Source organism: Triturus cristatus, chromosome 11, assembly GCF_964204655.1.
Source record: "Triturus cristatus chromosome 11, aTriCri1.1, whole genome shotgun sequence".
NCBI lineage: Eukaryota > Metazoa > Chordata > Amphibia > Caudata > Salamandridae > Triturus > Triturus cristatus.
The window spans coordinates 74,563,942-74,583,650 of NC_140594.1; the positions used below are offsets into that span (position 1 = coordinate 74,563,942).

The 19,709-nt window shown below is 44.7% G+C and overlaps 1 protein-coding gene across 1 annotated transcript in view; it reads right to left on the reverse strand.

The window, feature by feature from the left end:
- PPM1F (protein phosphatase, Mg2+/Mn2+ dependent 1F) overlaps window positions 1–19,709 on the reverse strand; it is a 131,073-nt gene that overhangs the window by 61,339 nt on the left and 50,025 nt on the right. The window contains exons 3-5 of the mRNA XM_085636038.1: window positions 8,423–8,547; window positions 2,118–2,320; window positions 265–453 (exon numbers count right to left, since the gene is read on the reverse strand). Of these exons, the coding sequence (XP_085492164.1) occupies window positions 265–453; window positions 2,118–2,320; window positions 8,423–8,547 (517 nt within the window). The remainder of the gene's footprint in view (window positions 1–264; window positions 454–2,117; window positions 2,321–8,422; window positions 8,548–19,709) is intronic.

Genomic DNA, 19,709 nt, shown 5'->3' on the forward strand with positions numbered 1-19,709 from the left:
TCTTGAGGACGATGCAGAGAAATCCTAGAACGAGTGATATTGGATGGCCTGCAAAATGCTGACATTTCTTTCGACACAAACTAAGCTCATGTTATCTGAAACTCCGGCAACTTATCCAGCTGGATTCCAAATATAATGCTATGAGCGAGCACATCGCTAATACATCGCAACTAAGAAGATCTCCCCCTTCCAACCCTTGCACCCTCAGGAACCCTTGCCAGGTCCTGTGCATCTTTCATGCCTGCTGGGGTAACAGCCTCTCACCTCTCGCTTAGCTTTCTGAAGGAACATGGCGTCCGTGCATTGGAAGGATTCCTGCAGTGCTTTTCCTGGGTTCTTGGGAAAGTCCACATGGTGCGCTAGGTTCACATGAAGGTGAGTCGCTGTATAGTTTGCGGCATCCACACCGCCATGGCCATCAAACACAGCAAAGTAAGCACGATCCTCCCCATCCTGAGGAAAGATTGGTCACAAATTTTACACAAAACCAAAATAATGTTCTAAAACAGGTTATGCGCTCATATCCAGCGCATACCTTGATAATCTACGTTTGCCTTCAATCAGCATCATGAACATTCAGCACTCAACTGCTGTTTCTATCACAAAATAACATTATACCATTACAACTAGGGTGAAAATATTTCTGCCTAGATGGCCTACCCAACGATCACAGAGCAGATGCAAAATCTTTGAACTTACTCCAACTTGGCCACAGCATTGGTTGCTTGCACAGAGACAGCATCAAAGTCGATACACTTGTTTGGTTTAGGGAAATACCTTACTTTCACATTTCCCAAAGTCCCCATAGGCCCCATTAACAGAGATGCTGATCAGTGACTCTGGAGTAAACGTTTAACTAGATCAATAGTCTTCAGGGGACTGCGCTGTCTGCCCCTGACAGACAATCTACTGTCTCACTTCCAGCCAAGGCAGTGTACGCTGAACTACGGAGCCTGCTGTGGTCATTCGTAAGAGTTGAATGCCAGTAGCACTTTACCATTCATTATCCCACCTGCAGATCTCACTTGCTATGGTCCTAAGTGCTCTATTTTTCATCTGTATATGGCATTAGCACTGCAGATCTCTCTTGCTATGGTCCTAAGTGCTGTATTTTTCATCTGTATATGGCATTAGCACTGCAGATCTCTCTTGCTATGGTCCTAAGTGCTGTATTTTTCATCTGTATGTGGCATTAGCACTGCAGATCTCTCTTGCTATGGTCCTAAGTGCTGTATTTTTCATCTGTATATGGCATTAGCACTGCAGATCCCTCTTGCTATGGTCCTAAGTGCTGTATTTTTCATCTGTAGATGGCATTAGCACTGCAGATCTCTCTTGGTAATGGGATCAGCACTGCATCATTCATTCAGCAATGTCATCCTCGCGGCTGCATATTCCAATGCATCTCATCAGCACTCTATATTACACGAGGCAATGTCATCCGCATGGCTCGCTGCTGTGTGTATATATATTATATGGATATAAAAGCAGACGAACACCATATCAACTGCGTACATATGTGTTTCAACAAAGCAAATTTAGATAGAGAACAGGATCAAGAAATGACTAAGGCCCAAACCCCACACACAGCGCTCAACGTCCAACGCTAAAACCATCAAGCACAACTACACAAACCCTGAGAAGCAGTACATTTCAATAAGCCACCAGGATGATTAGAGTGGGGTGGTTCTGCAAGGAGCTCAAACAAGTTGTGAGAGTCATCAATCTCTGAGAACCACGGAAAATGTATACACAGCTGCACATTTCTGATATCAGACAGTCATCACAGCGCTACACTGCTCCTGGAAATGCCATCCGCGTTATAGGCTAGACTTAATCTATGGACGTACATGGAGCTGCATACTAAGCGCATGATAGAAGCTGTTACAGTCTGCAATGTTCCTGCACAGGTGAACACTCCCCAATAGTTAAACCCTGCAAACTTAGAAACTATCAATGCAAATCAACGCCCACTTCCAATAACAAAAGCCCTCTCTCCATTCCGCAATTCAGTAGCCACCTCACAAAGCCTCTACCCGTCCCTCTCACCGCTGCTGCCCAACTATACACTTGTGGTGGTCAACTGAAAAGGAGCCCTCGCCCCCAGAGGACCTTACTTTAATTCCGAAGAGCTGGTTGAACTCTGGGATGGCCACGTGTCTGTCCTCCATCTTCCTGCGGGTGTTCCGGATGGCATGGGCAGAGATCAGCATGTGCGGCTGGGCTGGCATCAGGATTGGACGCAGCTGCTCTCGCCACCGGTGGCACACCTGGCGGAGTTCACTGAAGAAAAAGCGCTGCAAGGGTTCTGCGTCCAGCACTGTTGGCAAATGAAGACAGAGGACAAGAGTCTAGAGTGCCCGTCAAATCATGCCCCGTTCCCCACCAATGGTATGTTTCCGCATTGGACTGGGCAGCGCAGAACATCCGGGCACCTTCAACTAGAGTCTGAAAACTGCCAGACAAGAGCAACACACCGACTCCAACCCCCCTGTTACTAGGAGCCGGACCTAAAAACTCCTAGAATTCTTGCACCAATTGGCCTTTCAGTGGGGGTACAGCAGATGGCACAAGAGAACGTCCTCCCCCCCCGCCCATGATACACAGGTTTACACCGCAGATTCACCGGAAGTGGGAATGATCTGGCGCTATATACAGGATGTTATCAAATGTCGCGAGGAATATGCGGAAGTAATGAATCAAATAGAGCAGTGACCAAAAGGAATGTACCTTTATTAACAGCAGGGACGTGCTCACACACATTGCGATTTCATGTGTTGCAAGACTTCTGACAGTATGGGACGTATAGATGTATTTTAGGGATTATTTTATAGCGTTTCATGCGCCACACTGCTGGTTCTGGGCACTCCCTGGTTTTGAGCGGCTGGCATCTTTACTGAACCACTTGTGTGCTGAAAGACTCTGTAAAAAGGTGTGCTTTTGCCGCCTTGCGATGTCAGCATGATTTTTGATGCAGTGTAGGCTCCTGGGCATTCCAAAGGTAAGAGCCTTGCCTAGAAAAACACACGCATCGAAGCCTGGGGTCACGTAAAGAGGATTATATAGTAAAGGGTTTGAACTTGTGCGCCGCGTTTGGTTTTCTTGTTTTTATATTCCAACACATATGCGGCCGATTTCTTTCGACAAATGTGGGTGCGGTTCCCCTGAAGCCTCAGTCTAGCTCAAAAACTAGAGTCAACGGTCTTCTTTTCACGATTTGGCACAAGTGAACTGCAGTGAAAAGTAGTAGTTCTCCTTTCTATAGATAAAAAAACCCAGAGAAAATCAACTGCGGCGCACAATTCTTTTAAACGCCAGCAGAGGGCACCAAACGCCACCTTTCTAATAATATGGGATGTATGCAGCAGGTTTTAGGTTTACTTTGGGTCTGCCTCCATCAACCACTGGCTTCTTCTGTTCCAGAAACTTCAATCATTGGTTTGAGACATTGTCAATCACATCTTGATCAGCCCTCCAGAGTACTTTACTCAAGAGTTTTCTATTCTACTGTACCTTCACTAGAATGTATCTGGTGAATTGCAGATTTAAATTCGACGGCATGCAGTTGTAGCATTGGGGAGACAGCGTTCAAAAGTAACTTAGGAATTGAAGGCACAGAAAAAGGTGGCTTATTTTTTTGTGGAACATATTTTAGAGACATTTGGTAGTGCTCGATCTGCAGTGGTTCAGCGCCGTGTGCCGACTGCTTGTAACAGAGAAGAACAAGGGGTTGGGTCAGTTTAATGTCAGCAAGGCTAGTCCACTATATAATACCAAACAAGTGCCAATACTGACCAGACTTCATCCCAATAGTACTTTATTTTCCTGATCCCGCAATGAAATTACTGTGATCAACATCTATTTTCATCTTTATGTAAAACTTTTTAATGCGCTTTTTTAAATGTCGTAAACAATGGAACAACAAGCTACAAATATAACATCAAATCAAACTTTTTTTTAATTTTATTTTTATAGACGATAGCCCATATCACAGGTAACACTGAAGAACCCCACATTCTTGTCGGGTTTGAAACGTGTCGACAGCGTTCAGACCCAGGGAGTATGCTGGAAAAGCCAGCATTGGCACACAGGAATTCTTGAGTCGAACATTGTATAATGCAGATCCCGGACTTGCACCTTTGATTACACACTGAGCGTGCACCCTCTGGTTATGTCCCAGTAGATTCCAGTGATCCTGAATACACACACAGGCCCCGTTCGGGCGTTGAGTTTCATAACTGGGATACTGATGAGCATTTATAATGTTTTAATGTCATGCTCTCTTGCAAGAATGTACTTTGTCGAAAATTCGATGTGTTCCGTGTGATGTGGGCTATCATAAAAAAAATGTTTTGATGTCATTTTTGGGAGGTTCTAATGTTGGATTTTTCTTTTTTTTAAACCACATGAAAAGTTTAGCATAAATGATTAAAATAAATGGTGATCACAGTAATTGAAAATCCCACTCAAGAGCATAGGGTTCTTGCCAATGGAAATTTCACAGACTATGGAAATGTGGTGCAGTTTTGGCATTGGGTGGGGGGGGGGGGTCTGTATTGTAACCAGGGGTGTGGAGTGAAGCTGTAATAGAAGTAGAGGCAGTAAAAGAGAGCAGAGTGTTACACCACACAAAGAACCTAGGTTGTTGGCTGTGACAGTGGTGGTTGCGGGCTGTCACAGTCATGGCCGCAAGTGCTTTCACAGAAGTGTCGAAACACAGCCGGAAAAGGTCAGAGTACAAGACAGGCCAGGGTTGCACACACCGCCAAGGAAAACGCAAGATCAGCTGATGGTAACAACTAGAACTGAAGCAAACCCCCGTTTGCAGAGAAGCTCTTCATTAAAGTACCATGAACGCACACGAACAAAGGCCGTGCTCAAGACCCAAAAAACTTTTTTAAATCACGTTAAAGACGGCCATTGCCCAATACTCTCAAATGGATCACATAATACAAGACTGGGGACAAGGTGTCATTCAAGGGGTCTGCATCTGGCCCCAGACAGGCTTCTCTGGCTAGCAAGCATCAACGTCAATAAGGATGTGCCGCGGCGGGCAGAGATGCCAACTTCAGATCCGAGGAACAAGGTTCAAGTCTCTGCTCCTCCCCAACATCATGTGATTCAGGCAAATCACTTAATCGCCCTGCCTTAAAAAGTAAAAAAATATAATTAATGTGAACTTAAGTAGTGCTCATGTAAAGCACCCCAATAACCTCCAGTTGAGTTAAGTTTTCTCTATTTAAAACTCTATTAAACAAAATAAAAAAGAAACCGTACCCTCAATCATAGTGGGAGCAGCGGACGGACAGCAGTTAAATAACATCAATCTGCACTTGGATTATGCGACACACAAAAACAAGGAAGTGATACAGGAAATGAAACATCACACGCACTGCTCAATTAGAAGGCAGCAAAGGAAAGTGATAACAATGATCAGTAATGGGCGGACTTAAAGTCCCTTTTTGAATACAACAGGTCATCGCTGAGCGGCAGTACATGCGCACTTGCCTGCTGGCTCTTCTTAAAAATGTTGTCTCTGCAAGGCCAAGATAATCGAATATGGTTGACCATTCCAAGATGGTTGTCTTGTTACTAATCAGTGGGTGAGTGGCCTTGCAACACTGGGGTGCAAGCACTGAAAAAACATCTGAAAATATATGCTGAAAAAATATAACTTTTTTTCTGTAGAATCCATTCTTCAAATGTTTTTGTTTGCTTTTAATAAAACACATTTGTACGGTGTGTGCACGCCTGATCCACACACCATATCAACGGTAAAATATGCAAGATATCCAGTCAGTAACCAGGCCACAACTCAGCCTCGCTAAAGCCCAACTTGGAGAAGATGTTTCTGGCATCAACAAGTGCCCTAGTAAAAAGTCAGTTCTGTTGAGCAGAGGGCCTTTTTGGAGACTGCTGTACCCATTTGACAGGGGTGAATTGCAAAGCGTGAGGCATCAACGGAGATATATTAAATCCCTATCACTGGTATATGCAACAGCAAGTAAATGTGCAAGAAAGGGCAGTGCTATCACTGGGACTGCATACCAGGGGTGTTGTAGCTCCCCAAAGATGATGCAAACACATACAGAAGGTTCAAAGACACAGTGTCCAGCAGCAGAGTCCTCACAGTAGAACAATGTAAAAAGGTTATAAATGGTGCATAGCGGCAAGTGGCAATTGAGGAGCAACAGACGGGAAAGCAAGCAGCCCGGAGCGCTTGCAGATCAAATAAAATTTTTTTTTAAAAGGGATCATGGGGCAGAGATTGGGAAAGTGGGCGGCTCACAGTTCACTTCCCCCTGTACTCTCCATGTGCAATTATAAAAATAAAGTAGTAAGAAAGCATAGATCAGGGAGATGTGAGGGACCAATGTACAAGTACTGTTACTGGGTGGTGGTTGCGCACTGTACTAGTGGTGCTAGAAAATGGACGGAAGAGAGGGAGGAAATCAATGCACTCATGTGAAGTTAGTACTGAAATGGAAAGAAAAAAGAAAAAAAGAAACAGTCCCTTACAAAAGCAGTGGACGCACACAAAACAGCCAATTGATAAACAAGCTATGCTCCAGGGGCGGGACAAGCAAGAATAGGTGGAAGGCCATCCAGTAAAAGACGAGGGGAACTGAGAAACCGAAGAAAGTCATGCGATCATGAGCAAGGAGCGGATCCAAAGGTCACTCTGTACATCGTATTGTAGACGTCTTCATCAACAGCTAATGTGTTCTGTGCACAAGACCTAAAAATACACTCAAAATATTTTATTTACTGAGTGAAAACAGGTTCATTTAAATGAAACTAACAAATTCATCAACCCTTTAAAATGTTGTCATTTTCAGTCATTTATGAGCTCAATTACCATAAAAAACATATGAAAAGAAAAAAACAAAAACACGTTTTTTCACCTTTCTCGGTGTGATATTACCCATTATTAGATGTTTTACAGATGCAGAATCTCATGTTAGAGCACTGATAAAATAGTATGTGATCACAAAACTCCAAAGATTATATGTAAAACACTCATGTCCCAAGGCACACTAAATTTAATGTGTCACAATTAAGAGGCCGATTTTGATGTCGTTCGGAAACTGTTCCGAACGAATCAGTCTCGGAATAGTTTCCATACGAGTCAGACTGACCAATTACAATGCTTCCCAACATCGTTCGGTAGGACTCGCATTGATTTCAATGGGAACCTATATACTGAACAAGAACACAGGCTCCCATTGAAAAATGGGGTGTTTGGGAAAGACTGTGCACCCTGTGGCAGGCACCCCATGGTGCCTGCCGCATTTTGCATCGTTGGGAAGAGGGGTCCGTTGGGTACCCCCACGGGCCCCAAATGGGCGCCTCTAGGTGAAGGGGGGGGGGGGGGGGGGGGTTCGTAACGGGACCCCAAAGACAGATTCTAATAACCGTTTCGTGTCGGGCAGACTGAATCGGAACAACTGTCCGAGTTGGTCGTCGTAATCGCTGGATTGGAAACAGTGTCCACAGAGCTGTACCATTGGGCTCTGAAAGACTCTGGCTGTCTGAATGACTTCCGAAATCAATTCGGACTGCCGAAAAGGTTTCCGGGCATCATAATCGGTCATTGGGAAATGTGTACGATTAGTTTGGAAACAAGGGTTACGAATCGGATTCTGCAATACCGAATCCCATTGGGAGCCTTTCCGAACATTGTATTCGGCCCCCCCAAGTGTCTTTGCTGTGATAGGTCATCTCTTGCATTAACCTGATAATTTCTAGTACTAAAGACTAGTGAGATAAAAATGCATTGGTTCTCATAGTAATCTCTTCACTCCATAAATTGTGTTTTACTGCACAGCAGATAGAAATCAATTTTTCGAAGCTCATGGTTTATTATTTTTTAAATGTAGACTCGCGCAGGTCTCAACATTCCAAAATTGCTAATTTTGCATACGAAGCTAAGGGTATATAGTCTTCAGTAAAAAGAGGCAAGTTCTCACTAACATGAAGGGCATGAGAGGGCTGCGACAGGACTTTTCTTGTGACCTAGTAATCCTTCACACTGGCTAAGTTAATTATCCACCCCCATAACTATTGTTTTAGGGCATGTGCCCTGCTTGTAGGGAAGGCAGCTGGGAGGACCGGGGTCAGTTGGCTGACATTACATAAAACGAATAAGTGGCTGTGCATGCTTCAGCGATCAGTACTTGTGGCATCTAGCACCAGGACTAGGGCATCCCACGTGCCACGGAGAGCATGTGGTCTTGGTAGAACGGATCACATACCCAGGCCCCAGCAATAATTGGTTGAGCCTAGCTCCGACACCTGGAGGTGTACCCCTGTCATACAGAGGGCATGTAAGTGTGGGGCAAACTTGTCCCAAGTGGGAACGTGGATGTTAAGTCACAGGACAGGGCTGCTGCGATGCTCCATTAAAGCGCTACATACTTACAGGAGGCCGTGTTCTCCTGTTCCTCCTCGGTCGTCTGCTTCACCATAAACCCCGCAAGATCCGCCTGTAGCACTTCCTCCACAGCGGCACGTGTGATGGCAGCCGCCAGTGGCAGTGGGGCATTCCTGGTGGGCATAGAAATGAGATTTTTAAGTGGGGACTGTGGGCGAGTAAACAACGTGGTTTCCTGCAGACAGGACATGGGCTGAGTGTTGAGAAATGGCCTCTGGGACATCTGGAGCGTAGGTATTTAAAGCAGTTTATTTGGCACATAGCAAGTGACTCAGTAAGGAACAAGCTGCACCGCCAACTCTATCATATGTCACACATTCTGTATGACATCCGCTCAATTACCTAACCCAAACACACCAATATATGGAATTTATTTACAACATGTTTCTCCTTCATTCTTAAAAAAAGAGAAGAAAAAAGGTTTACCAAACCTTCCTTATTTACATACATGCACGAAAGAATAGAGACTGTCAATGAACAGGACCACACTATTTCATTCATAACAGTAACCACTCCATCATAAAGGACATTTAGGAGCCTGGACACTTTTCCTTTCTACTCTTTATCTTCGTCAATCTTCACTTTCTCTACACTGAAAACACATGCATGCTCTTTCATCATTCCTCCCTAGATTTCCATTGGTCAGTTCCAACACTCCTCTACCGACTCTTCCCCTACTGCAGTGGATCAGAGTATTCATATACCCTCTATCTCACCAAGCCACCCATCTTCATTCTAACCCAACAATTCATACAATATTTTCGCTCCACTTACTTTTGTCATTCTCATTTATTCCCTCCATTCCTTTAGCACTCATTCCCTTCTCCATCAACATCCTCTGCCGTTTCATCAATGAACGCACCTTCTTTTTAATCATAACTTGAGTTTCTCTCACCAATCCATGAGGCTCGATGTCACACTCACACACACTGCCCCCCCCCTACCCCCCACCCCCATGTTTCAACCCATCGGTTGCTTTGGGATAAACAGACATTCTTGTGTTTTAAATTCTTCTTTTTTCTACAAGTCTCCCAATCTCTTGGAACAAATTCAATACAAAGGTCTGTAACCAGTTAACACTGTAATCCTTTACTCATAAAACATTCTCCCAAAAACCACACTAGTTCTAGTATTCACTTCGTTCAAAAAAAATGTTTCTTCTGGCCACAGTGAGCAATAGTCTACTACAGCCAACAGTAGATCATATGGACCAAATATATGTCCAAGGTAATTTTTCAATGTTTTGTTTGGACTTTCAACGTCACCTTCAACTTCAGATGAACAACTTTTAGGTGAGCCGAACGAGCGTTTTTTTATTTTTTTAATAAAGAGTTGCCTCTTTTTAGATCCTTGTAGTTGGTGGTCCTGCCTCTTATTTTTTTTTTTTTTTTAATTAATTGTGTTAATTATTCATGCGCCAGTCGCTTTTTAATTTGAATTACGTCAATTGATTTATGTTTAGCACCATTTTGATAGTTGAGTTTTCTTTCCTATTACTCAGCAGTGAAGCCTGCAGAGTGGGAGGGGTGCATAATGCATCTGGACTCCAGTTGGTATTTCTTTTCCCTCTTCCAGTCTTTTATTGTTCATGACAAACAAATCTGCACACTTGACACAGAGCCTCATGTCAGAATTGTATTTAAACACGGCGCCTGCTTTGCCACTCTGGTAAATAGCTGGCAAGTCAGCCCAAAAATCTGCTTTAATTGCAAGCTTTTAAATTTAGGTTGCCCCCTTTTATTTTTTTGTAGTTAGAGGTCCTGGCTCTGTTCTTCTATTTCGTCGATTTGTTCTTTTAATTATTCTTGCAGTAGTTGATTATTTTAATTCTTCTCACTTTCGACGATTTATGTTTTGCACTTTTTTAGTTCATTCTTCTTTCCCAGAAGAAGGCAGCGAAACCTGCAGAGCGCGAGGGAAGCATCTGGACTCCAGGTAGTATTTCTATGCCCAGTTTGTTCTCACTTTCATTGTTACTTGGGCGAGCGCAGCTAGCTTGCAAATGGCACGCCTATGGCACACCTAAGGCCAGCCCGACTGCACCCTTTCACGCAATGGCCTAGGACGGAGCATGCACTTGAATGCTCACATTCCAAATCCAATCATAAGACCAGGATTTAATTCAATTGAAAAACTTCATTTAACTCGGGTGTAGCCAATTGGTCGATCGCCATCTACCAGTAGCTCCAAGACAACTTCAGAGTAGCTTGCAGCCTGGAGTTCATTCATAGGCCGCAGTCTACCAGACAGCATAGCTGTCTGGTTTGGTAAAGACTTCTTGGGGAATTTCAGAAAGTTGACCTACAAATGTATTCAACCCGCTTATCACCACAGGCTTTGTGGTTTGTAACTCACATATCCTGGCTTTCCATTTGCTTGCTTTATTTGCCGAAGGCTCTACAAGTTTAGTTTGTCCCTTTTGTTGCCTAACACACATATATACACACACATACACATACACGTGTACACATACAGCTATACACATACATACACACACACACACATATGGATAATGTTACTTACCCAGTAAGCATCTGTTCTTGGCATGTAGAGCTGTAGAGCCACATGCGGTGCATAGCTCGCCATCTAGTTTTGGGTCTGGATGTTTGCACTTGTTTTTCTTTGAAGATGTCTTTCCAGTCACGAGGTAGGTGACTACTCCTTTCGATGATAGTGCACAACGGCATCGACTCCATTGTTTGATTGTTTGCCGCAGAGGGTGAGAATGGAGTAGCAGTAAAGAATAGAGATGTCCATGCATATGTATGTAAAGTAAATAGAGAGCTGCAGCAGCTACAGGTATACTGGGCGGCGGGTGGGCGCATGTGGCTCTACAGCTCAACATGCCAAAAACATGCTTACTGGGCAAGTAACATTATCCATTTGAGGCATGTGAGCTGTAGATCACATGCTGTGCATGGATTACATAGCAGTATCCTCCCAAAGCAGTGGCTAACATGTAGCTGTCTGAAATAGTGTCTTAAGTACTGCTTGACCCCTATTGGCTTGTTGTCTTGCTGACACATTTACACAATAATGTTTAGTGAATCTGAGCGGTGTAGACCATGTTGCAACTTTGCAAATGTCCACAATAGGAATGTTTCCTAAAAAAGCCATAGTGGCCCCTAGCTTACGAGTGGAATGTGCCCTAGGGGGTACAGTTAAAGTTCTCTTTGCTTTTGCGTAGCAGGTTTGAATGTACTTAACAATCCACCTTGCAATACCGGATTTTGAGATAGTATTGCCTCTGTGTGGTGGCGCAAAAGCAACAAAGTTATTTTGTTTCACGAAAAGATTTTGTCCTTTCAGTGTGGTACAATAGTGCTCTTCTAACATCTAAGGTGTTTAGAGCTCTTTCTGCAATTGAATCAGGTTGCGGAAAGAATACAGGTAATTCTACAGACTGATTTATGTGAAATGCAGATACGACCTTAGGTAAAAATATGTAGGAATAGTACGAAGAACCACTTTGTCTTTGTGTAGTTGGAAAAATGGTTCTGTATGGTTAATGCCTGTAATTCACTCACTCTCCTTAATGATGCGATTGCAATGAGGAAAGCCGTTTTCCGAGAGAGGAATTTTAGTTCACATTTGAGCATGGGCTCAAAAGGTTGGCCCATCAATATTATAAGGACTAGATCAAGATTCCACAGTGGAGCTGGTAGCAGTTTTGGTGGTATGACTCTTTCTAGTCCTTCCATGAAAGCTTTGATCATAGGTACTCTAAACAACAACAAATACTGTCTATTTTGGAGATATGCAGCAATTGCCGCAAGGTGTAGTCTAATAGAGGTATAAGCCAACGCGGATTGTTGCAAGTGTAACAAATAGCATATGATGTTCTGTAAGGAAGCATTAAGATGGTTAATATAATTGTTACCACAGTAGACAACAAATCTCTTCCACTTAGCTGCGTAGCAGGCCCTTGTAGTAGGTCTTCTAGCTTCCTTCATGATATTCATACATTCAGGTGCAAGGTTTAAGTAACCAAACTCTAAAATTTCAGGAGCAAGATCGCGAGGTTCAGCTGTTTGGGATCTGGATGTCTGATTTCTCCATGGCTCTGTGTAAGGAGACTGGAGGTTAAATCCAGCTTTTGATGCGGAACCAGAGATTGCTCCAACAGGGTTGTAAACCAAGGTTGACGTGCCCATGTGGGAGCTACTAGGATTAGTGTGAGAGACGTTTGCCTGAGCTTGTGAACCACTAATGGAATGAGTGGGAGAGGCGGAAAAGAGTAGGCAAATATCCCTGAACAGTTCATCCATAGTGCATTGCCCTTGGATTGCGGGTGTGGGTACCTGGAGGCGAAACTTCGGCATTTTGCGTTTTGGTATGTGGCGAACAGGTCTATGCGAGGGACTTCTCAACTTTGAAAGTATTGGAGGAGAACCTGAGGGTGGAGTTCCCATTTGTGTATTTGCTGCCTCTTCCAGCTGAGGAGATCTGCAATCTGGTTGTTCACTCCTGGGAGGTGTTCCGCTACAAGATAAATTCTGTGGTGAATGGCCCACCTCCAGATGTCTTGGGCTAAGTGGGACAGTTGGAGAGAGTGTGCCCACCCCCCCAGTTTTTGCATGGAATACATAGCGGTCATGTTGTCTGTACGAACCAAGACAGCTTTGCCCTCTAGGTGAGAGTGTGAACCGCTTTGAGGGCTAGAAAGATTGCAAGCAACTCTAGATGATTGATGTGGAGCAACTTCTCCTGTTGACTCCAAAGGCCTTGCACTGTGTGATGCTGTGGGCAAGCTCCCCAGTCTGTGAGGGACGTGTCCGCTGTCAGTACTATCTGTGGAACCAGGTCTATGAACGGCCGTCCTTTTGACAAATTTTGTGTGTTTCACCACTGCAGAGAGTGAGGAGTACAGCCGCTTACCAACACTAGATCGGTCGATAGACCCGGTGATTGGTTCCACTGACCCGGTGATTGGTTCCACTGACCCGGTGATTGGTTCCACTGACTCGCTAAACAGTCTTGAAGTGGACGCATGTGCAGCCTGGCATGGGGGACGATTATGATGCAAGATGCCATCATTCCCAGCAGTTGCATATAAACTCTGGCTGGAATCCAATGATTTAGTTGAAACTGGAGAACTAAAGCCTGAATATTTCGAATGCTGGCTGCGCTGGTGAAGGCGAGAGCCTTTTGAGTATCTATTGTGGCTCCAAGGTAGTCCTGAGCATTGGCTGGTTGGAGATGTGATTGTCACATTGATTGTGAACCCTAGTTGATGTAGTAACTGAATCGTTCTGAAAGTGTGCTGAAGACACTGCTGGTATGTGCTGGTTTTGATGACCCAGTCGTCCAAGTATGGGAAGACATGGAAGCTTTGTCTTAGGTGAGCAGCTACTAACGCCAGACATTTTTTGAAGACTCTCGGGGCTGTGGTGACTCCGAATGGGTGTACCTTGAACTGGAAGTGTTGACCCGCTACCGCAAACCTGAGGAATTTGCGATGAGCAGGGTGGATTGGAATATGAAAATGTGTGTCTTAAATCTAGATCAGACAGAAATTCATCTTACTTCAGCAGAGGAAGTATTTGTTGAAGTGTTACCATGTGGAAATGATCTAACTGAATATAAAGATAGAGTTCTCCGAGATCTAATATTGGTCTGAGAGAACCATCTTTTTTGGGTATTAGGAAGTAAAAAGAGTATACGCCCGACCCGTGATGTTGCGGTGGTACGGGTTCTATAGCTCCTTTTAGAAGTAGAGACTGAACCTCTTGTTTGAGCAAGTGTAGGTGATGTGGTGAAAGTTTGTGTGACGTTGGTGGAATGTTTGGAGCAGTGTTGATGAACTCTAGGAAGTGACCAGAACGAATAATTTGTAGTACCCAATTGTCTGTTACGGACTGCCAGATTGGTAGGAAATCTGACAGCTTTCCCCCGACAGGTGTTAAGGGGGAAGTGGAGACAAGTCACTGCTTTTTATTGGAGGGGGAGGTGCGTGTGTTTGAACCCCTGCCCCGGTCTTTGCCGTTGTTACCTCTGTAACCCCCTGAGGAAAAGTGTTCTTCTGATCGGCATAATTTGTACCGAGACTCCATTGTTTTTTCATTGCCATCTCGTGTCAAAACACTTCCACACGACCCACCTGGTCGTTTCTGCTGATGCCTGGGAAAATTCTAACTGACATGACAAAAACCATCTTGCAGCCTGCATTTCTGCCTAGGAACTGTCGCACACCCAACCCCCCTGTTCTTTGCAGTTCAACAGAAAGCCATTAGACACTCAAGCCCTGGGTAAATGATTTGTTTTCCATCTCCTGCTCCCAGCCTGGTAAACATCCTTGACACCGTGATCAGGTTATCTGGACAATGGTCTGTCTGCTGGGCCTTGATCAGGGTGATTAAACAATGACCTGAAAGACCGGGCTTTGATCAAGCTGAGTGAACAATGACCTGCAAGACCAGCTTTGATCACACTGAGTGAACAATGATTGGTGTACCAAGCCTTGACCAGGTCACCACCTACAAACATCGTCTGGATCTGGTTATCAACTGCAAACACTGCCCTGATTGAACAATGGACTAACAGCCAAAAGAATGCAATGAAAAAGTATAAAAGGCTTGTAAGCTGCAGAGTAAAGCAGCAGCCTCCTGGGTTTTGTCTCCGACTAGCTTGGGACTCTGTTCCATAGCCCGGGCTATTTGAATAAATCTGGGTTCCTCCTGCAGACGAAGGCCCCGGTGTCTCCTTTTACTACGTATGGAGGGTATGGAAGACTTGGGCAGTTCCCCCGCCGCCGAGACCCAGTAAGTGGGTTATTCCGGTTCTTCACCCCTCTAAAGTAACCCCTAGATGGAGAGGGTTGGTTATTACCCTTTTTAAGTGATGGTCTCCGAGGAGGTATTTTTTGAGCCTCCGCAGTAAAAGGAGCACCGAAAGGTACCACGGCTTTGTGCTGACTGAAGGGCTCCCATGGATTTGGCCACTTCAGTGTCCTTCATTTTTTCAAGTGAAGAATCTACCATTGGGACAAATAGATGCTCTTTATCAAAGAGAGTGTTTAAAATGGAGGTTTCGACCTCTGGTTTAAACCCGGATATGCGACGCCAAGCATGTCTTCTCAAGAGGACACTGGTGTTTATCGCTCTAGCAGCAGTGTCTGCAGCATCTAGGGAACATCTTATAGCATTATTGGAAGTGAGTTGCCCTTCACGCACCAGGTTTTGTGCCTTAGATCTATGTTCCTGTGGCAAATATTGTATTATTTGCTCCACCTCGTCCCAGTGTGCACGGCCATATCGTGCTGGCAATGCCCGAGTTTTAGACACATGCCAGAAATCGGCCGCCCGAGAGGCTATCCTTTTCCCGGAAGCATCAATAAGTTTGGATTCCTTATTCGTGGGTGGAGCCTCTCCTGTTGTCTGAGAGCTGACCCTTTTCCTTGCATTGGACACAACCAGGGAGTCTAGAGGCAACTAACCTTTATTATATACTGGATCTGATGGTGCTGGCTTGTATTTTTGTCTACTCTAGGGGTAAGAATATGAGCTCTGACCGGGTCGTTAAAAATGTCATCTACATGCCTGATCATCCCTTTGAGCATAGGTAGTGTATGTGATGACCTCTGCGTGGTACTGCGGGTTTCAAAGGGGAAATCCTCTTCTAGGGATTTCTGATGTAGCTGAACCCCATGGTAGTTGGCAGCTCTACCCAGTAACTCAATGTAACCTACACTGTCATCTGGTGGAGGAGCCTGGTTAGGATATAAATCAGGATAATTGCCCATGGGTGAATTGGTATTGTAATCATCCCATGGGTCTTGCATTGGTTGATTATCATCCCCATCCCCATTATCATCCTGATTGTCAGGTGTATGCGGTGGTGAATATTCAGGTGAAATAGGCTGAAACGGAGGTGAGTGAGGTGAAGAAAGAGAAAGAGGAGGAGGGGGAAGGGTTAGTCCCAACTGTTCTCGTTAAAGGAATGTGGTATTTTTCCTCTGTATCAGTCCTTCATTTTAAAGTCGCTTTAGTTCCGATATGTCCAGTTTGAGGATGAATATATAGCGTTTGTTTCGGATTTGGTTTGTCGGTCGGAGACTCGAAATGGTGCCTTTTTGGTGATTACGGCAGATCTGACAGTTCGGGCGCTGAAGGTTTCGGTGCCGAAGTCTTGGATGTTGATGTTTCCGGATCCAAAGTGTGTTTCAGTGCCGAATGTGTGGGGTCGGCGCCGGACTTGTGATGCAACCCTGAAGTTCACGGCTCCCAACTTTATTTGGAGGGTGACTTTTCGGAGCCGGAAGGCTTTTTGGTAGGTTTCGGTGCCAAGCCAGAAGGCAGGGCGTCAGAAGCATGATCTCAGTGCCGACTGGAGCCCGAGGGCACGGGTTGGACCGGAGCCGCCTTCTTTTGTGGAGTTGGGTCTTTGGACGAGGGGGGAGCTGTACTCTCGGTACATTGTCCATGTGGGATGTTGTCCTCTTGGTTGGAGTCGAGCTCTGGGATGACGCTCGGCTCCTGCTCCTCCTCGGTTCCCATGGCCTTGCCGGCCTCTTCGTCAGATTGTTGTCCGGAATAGAGCTTGTGTGCTTGTTCTACATGTCGCGACGTCGAGCCAGACGGTCATGAAGAGTCTTTTGGAGCGGAAAGCCGGGCACTCGTCGCAGTCCTGTTCTCTGTTTTAGGGGGACAAACACAGGTTACACACTTTGTGTGAGATGGTGCGCGAATATTTCGCCTGACATCGAGGGCAGGATTTAAAGGGAGTTCATTCCATCGACTGCGGGTCGGCCCGACACTTTCCACAAGCTTTCCGATCAAAAGTTTGGTTTTTGCAAGGAAATACGATACGCGATAAAAGGAAAACGCGATTGAAAAGAATACCGTCGAGGGTATCTTGCGCACCAAGGGAAAATGAAGGAACGGAGTCGAACCGGAGCGCAGCGATAGACATCCAAACCCGATGGTGGAAAAATACAACAATGGAGTCGATGCCCATTTGCACTATCATCGAAAGGAGGAGTCACCTACCTCATGACTGGAAAGACTTCTTCGAAGAAAAACAAGTGCAAACATCCGGACCAAACACTATACAGCTCACATGCCTTGAAGATATATATTATATACACACACACACACACATACACAACTGGTAATTTCTTTAAATAACTCCGAAACTACTGAACGCATTTACACCAAATCACAAAAAGGCACTTCCTTGGACCAACATCTACCTTCCGACCAAACTTGGTGTAAATTTGTTCAGCAGTTCGGGCTGTAGTCATGCCTAAAGGTCCTATGGGAATGAACAGGAGTAAAACATGCTTTTACGCAACCCCCTGGTTCTCGGCCCCCGCTTGACGGATAAACCCGAAACTTTCAAGATAGCAGCTGAAGTGAGCGTCATATCAGCTCTGAAAATTTCATGAAGATTCATCAAACGGCGCAAATATTATTGGCAGATCAAAAAATGCTCTTCCCATGGAAACTAGGGCCCAACTATAACTATCTAATGGTGACTGTTTACTTACATTTTCATGGTAAAGGTCTCACAATCTTTGCGGTGCTGGGACTGAAGCCCCTTGGTTATCTCCAAGAGGATTTTCTCTCTTGTGCAATGTACAAACTCCACTTTGCAAGTTGGAAAAGTCTTTCACACTTGCAAAAGGGCTTTTGAAACATTTTGTTGTTATGTGACTGATAAATACATCAGCTGCTTCGCAAAGGAAAGCCAGTTAAATCAATCCGTGTGGCGTTTGCACACATGGGTCCTATTGTACTAAGCTAACAGAGATTAGTACATCAGGTCCCATATTATTTATGTCAGTACTATTCCTTTAGGAACAAACTCCTGTAATTCATTTAATTTTCTGATTACAGATGCTTTCTGACATCAGAAGGCCCTAACACAGAAGAATAAGTTACTTACCTTCTGAAACAATATTTCTGATCAACGCTCAATTTTCTGAATACTCCCCACTAGACTGGATCTGAAAACTCTTTTCCCTCAGCAATAGCTTTCCAGTGCTGCAAGGATCAGTGCATCAGCTGCCCCCAAATACATCATCATGGTATATTTGGCGACGACTGGTATGATAACATCACTACCTAAAACAATTTCTGCGCATCTTGGAGGCATACGGAAGTGAAACGAGAGCACTGGCCACCGATTACATCATTACATAAATCTGCACACCTTGAGATCCAACTAGTCAAAGAACTTACAGGGGAGAAGAGAGGGTTGTGAGGAACCTGCAAGAAGATATAGCATCCACCAAAAATACTGTTAGCAAAACACAACTGTGCAGACGTTTGAATAGAGTCCTTTAACAAGCATTTGTAATGCAATAGGTCTCGCATTTGAGAGTTTAAGCTATTGAAATTGCAAATGACAATGCCTTTAATAAATCTATTTTGATAATTAACACACTTAAAATGCCAATAGCTCAAACTCTTGTAAATGTGAGACCCATTTCATTTCAAAGACGCAGTGGCCATTGTCCTGGCCTGCTTGGAATGTGAAAGCGCGCTGAATGTTGCAGGAATGCGTGTCATGCTTGAAGTAGGAGAAACTCATTAAAGAAAAATAGTGCTTACAGACTAAATAACACATACCATGTAACAACAGAAGTAACAAGAGGAAGTGACGCATTAGAGTCTGTGTGCACTGGCTTTGGGAAAAGAGCCTCCATTACACAAGGAGGAGTGAAGCCAGAGAACTGGAAGTGCATGCAACTGCTGTCTGCAGAAACTGCTCGGCTTCATCTACAATGCCCTGAGATCTGGAGAGATTTTCTGAAGAACTATTGCCTTTTCGAGGCCACTTCTGGAGCAGTGTGTGCAGTTCTGGAGAACTGTGTCCTTTTGGCGGCTACTTCTGGAGCAGTGCGTGTAGTTCTGGAGGCCCCATCTAAAGTATTCTGTCCACATCAAAGAATATATCAAAAGGAATATCATTCTGGAGCACTGTGTCCATTTCTGGAGGTCACTTCTAAAATACTGTGCACACTTCTGGAGGCCAAGGCTAGAACATTGTGTCCTGTAGTGGAAACCACACCTGGAACATTATGTCCTGTTTTCGTGGTCCCCATCTGGAGACGCTCTTGCATTCTGGGGACGGCATGCAAATTTATTGTGCCCCTCTCGGGGGGTGATGTCTGGAGCGATGTGTTCAGTCCCGAAAGGCCCATGTGGGGTACTTAGCTGAGTTATGGAGGCCTCGTCTGGAGTGCTCCACTCGGTTGGAGGCCACATCTTAAATACTGCGCCCCCTTCCGGAGATTATATCTAGGACCCTATATGCCGTTCTGGAGCGCGGG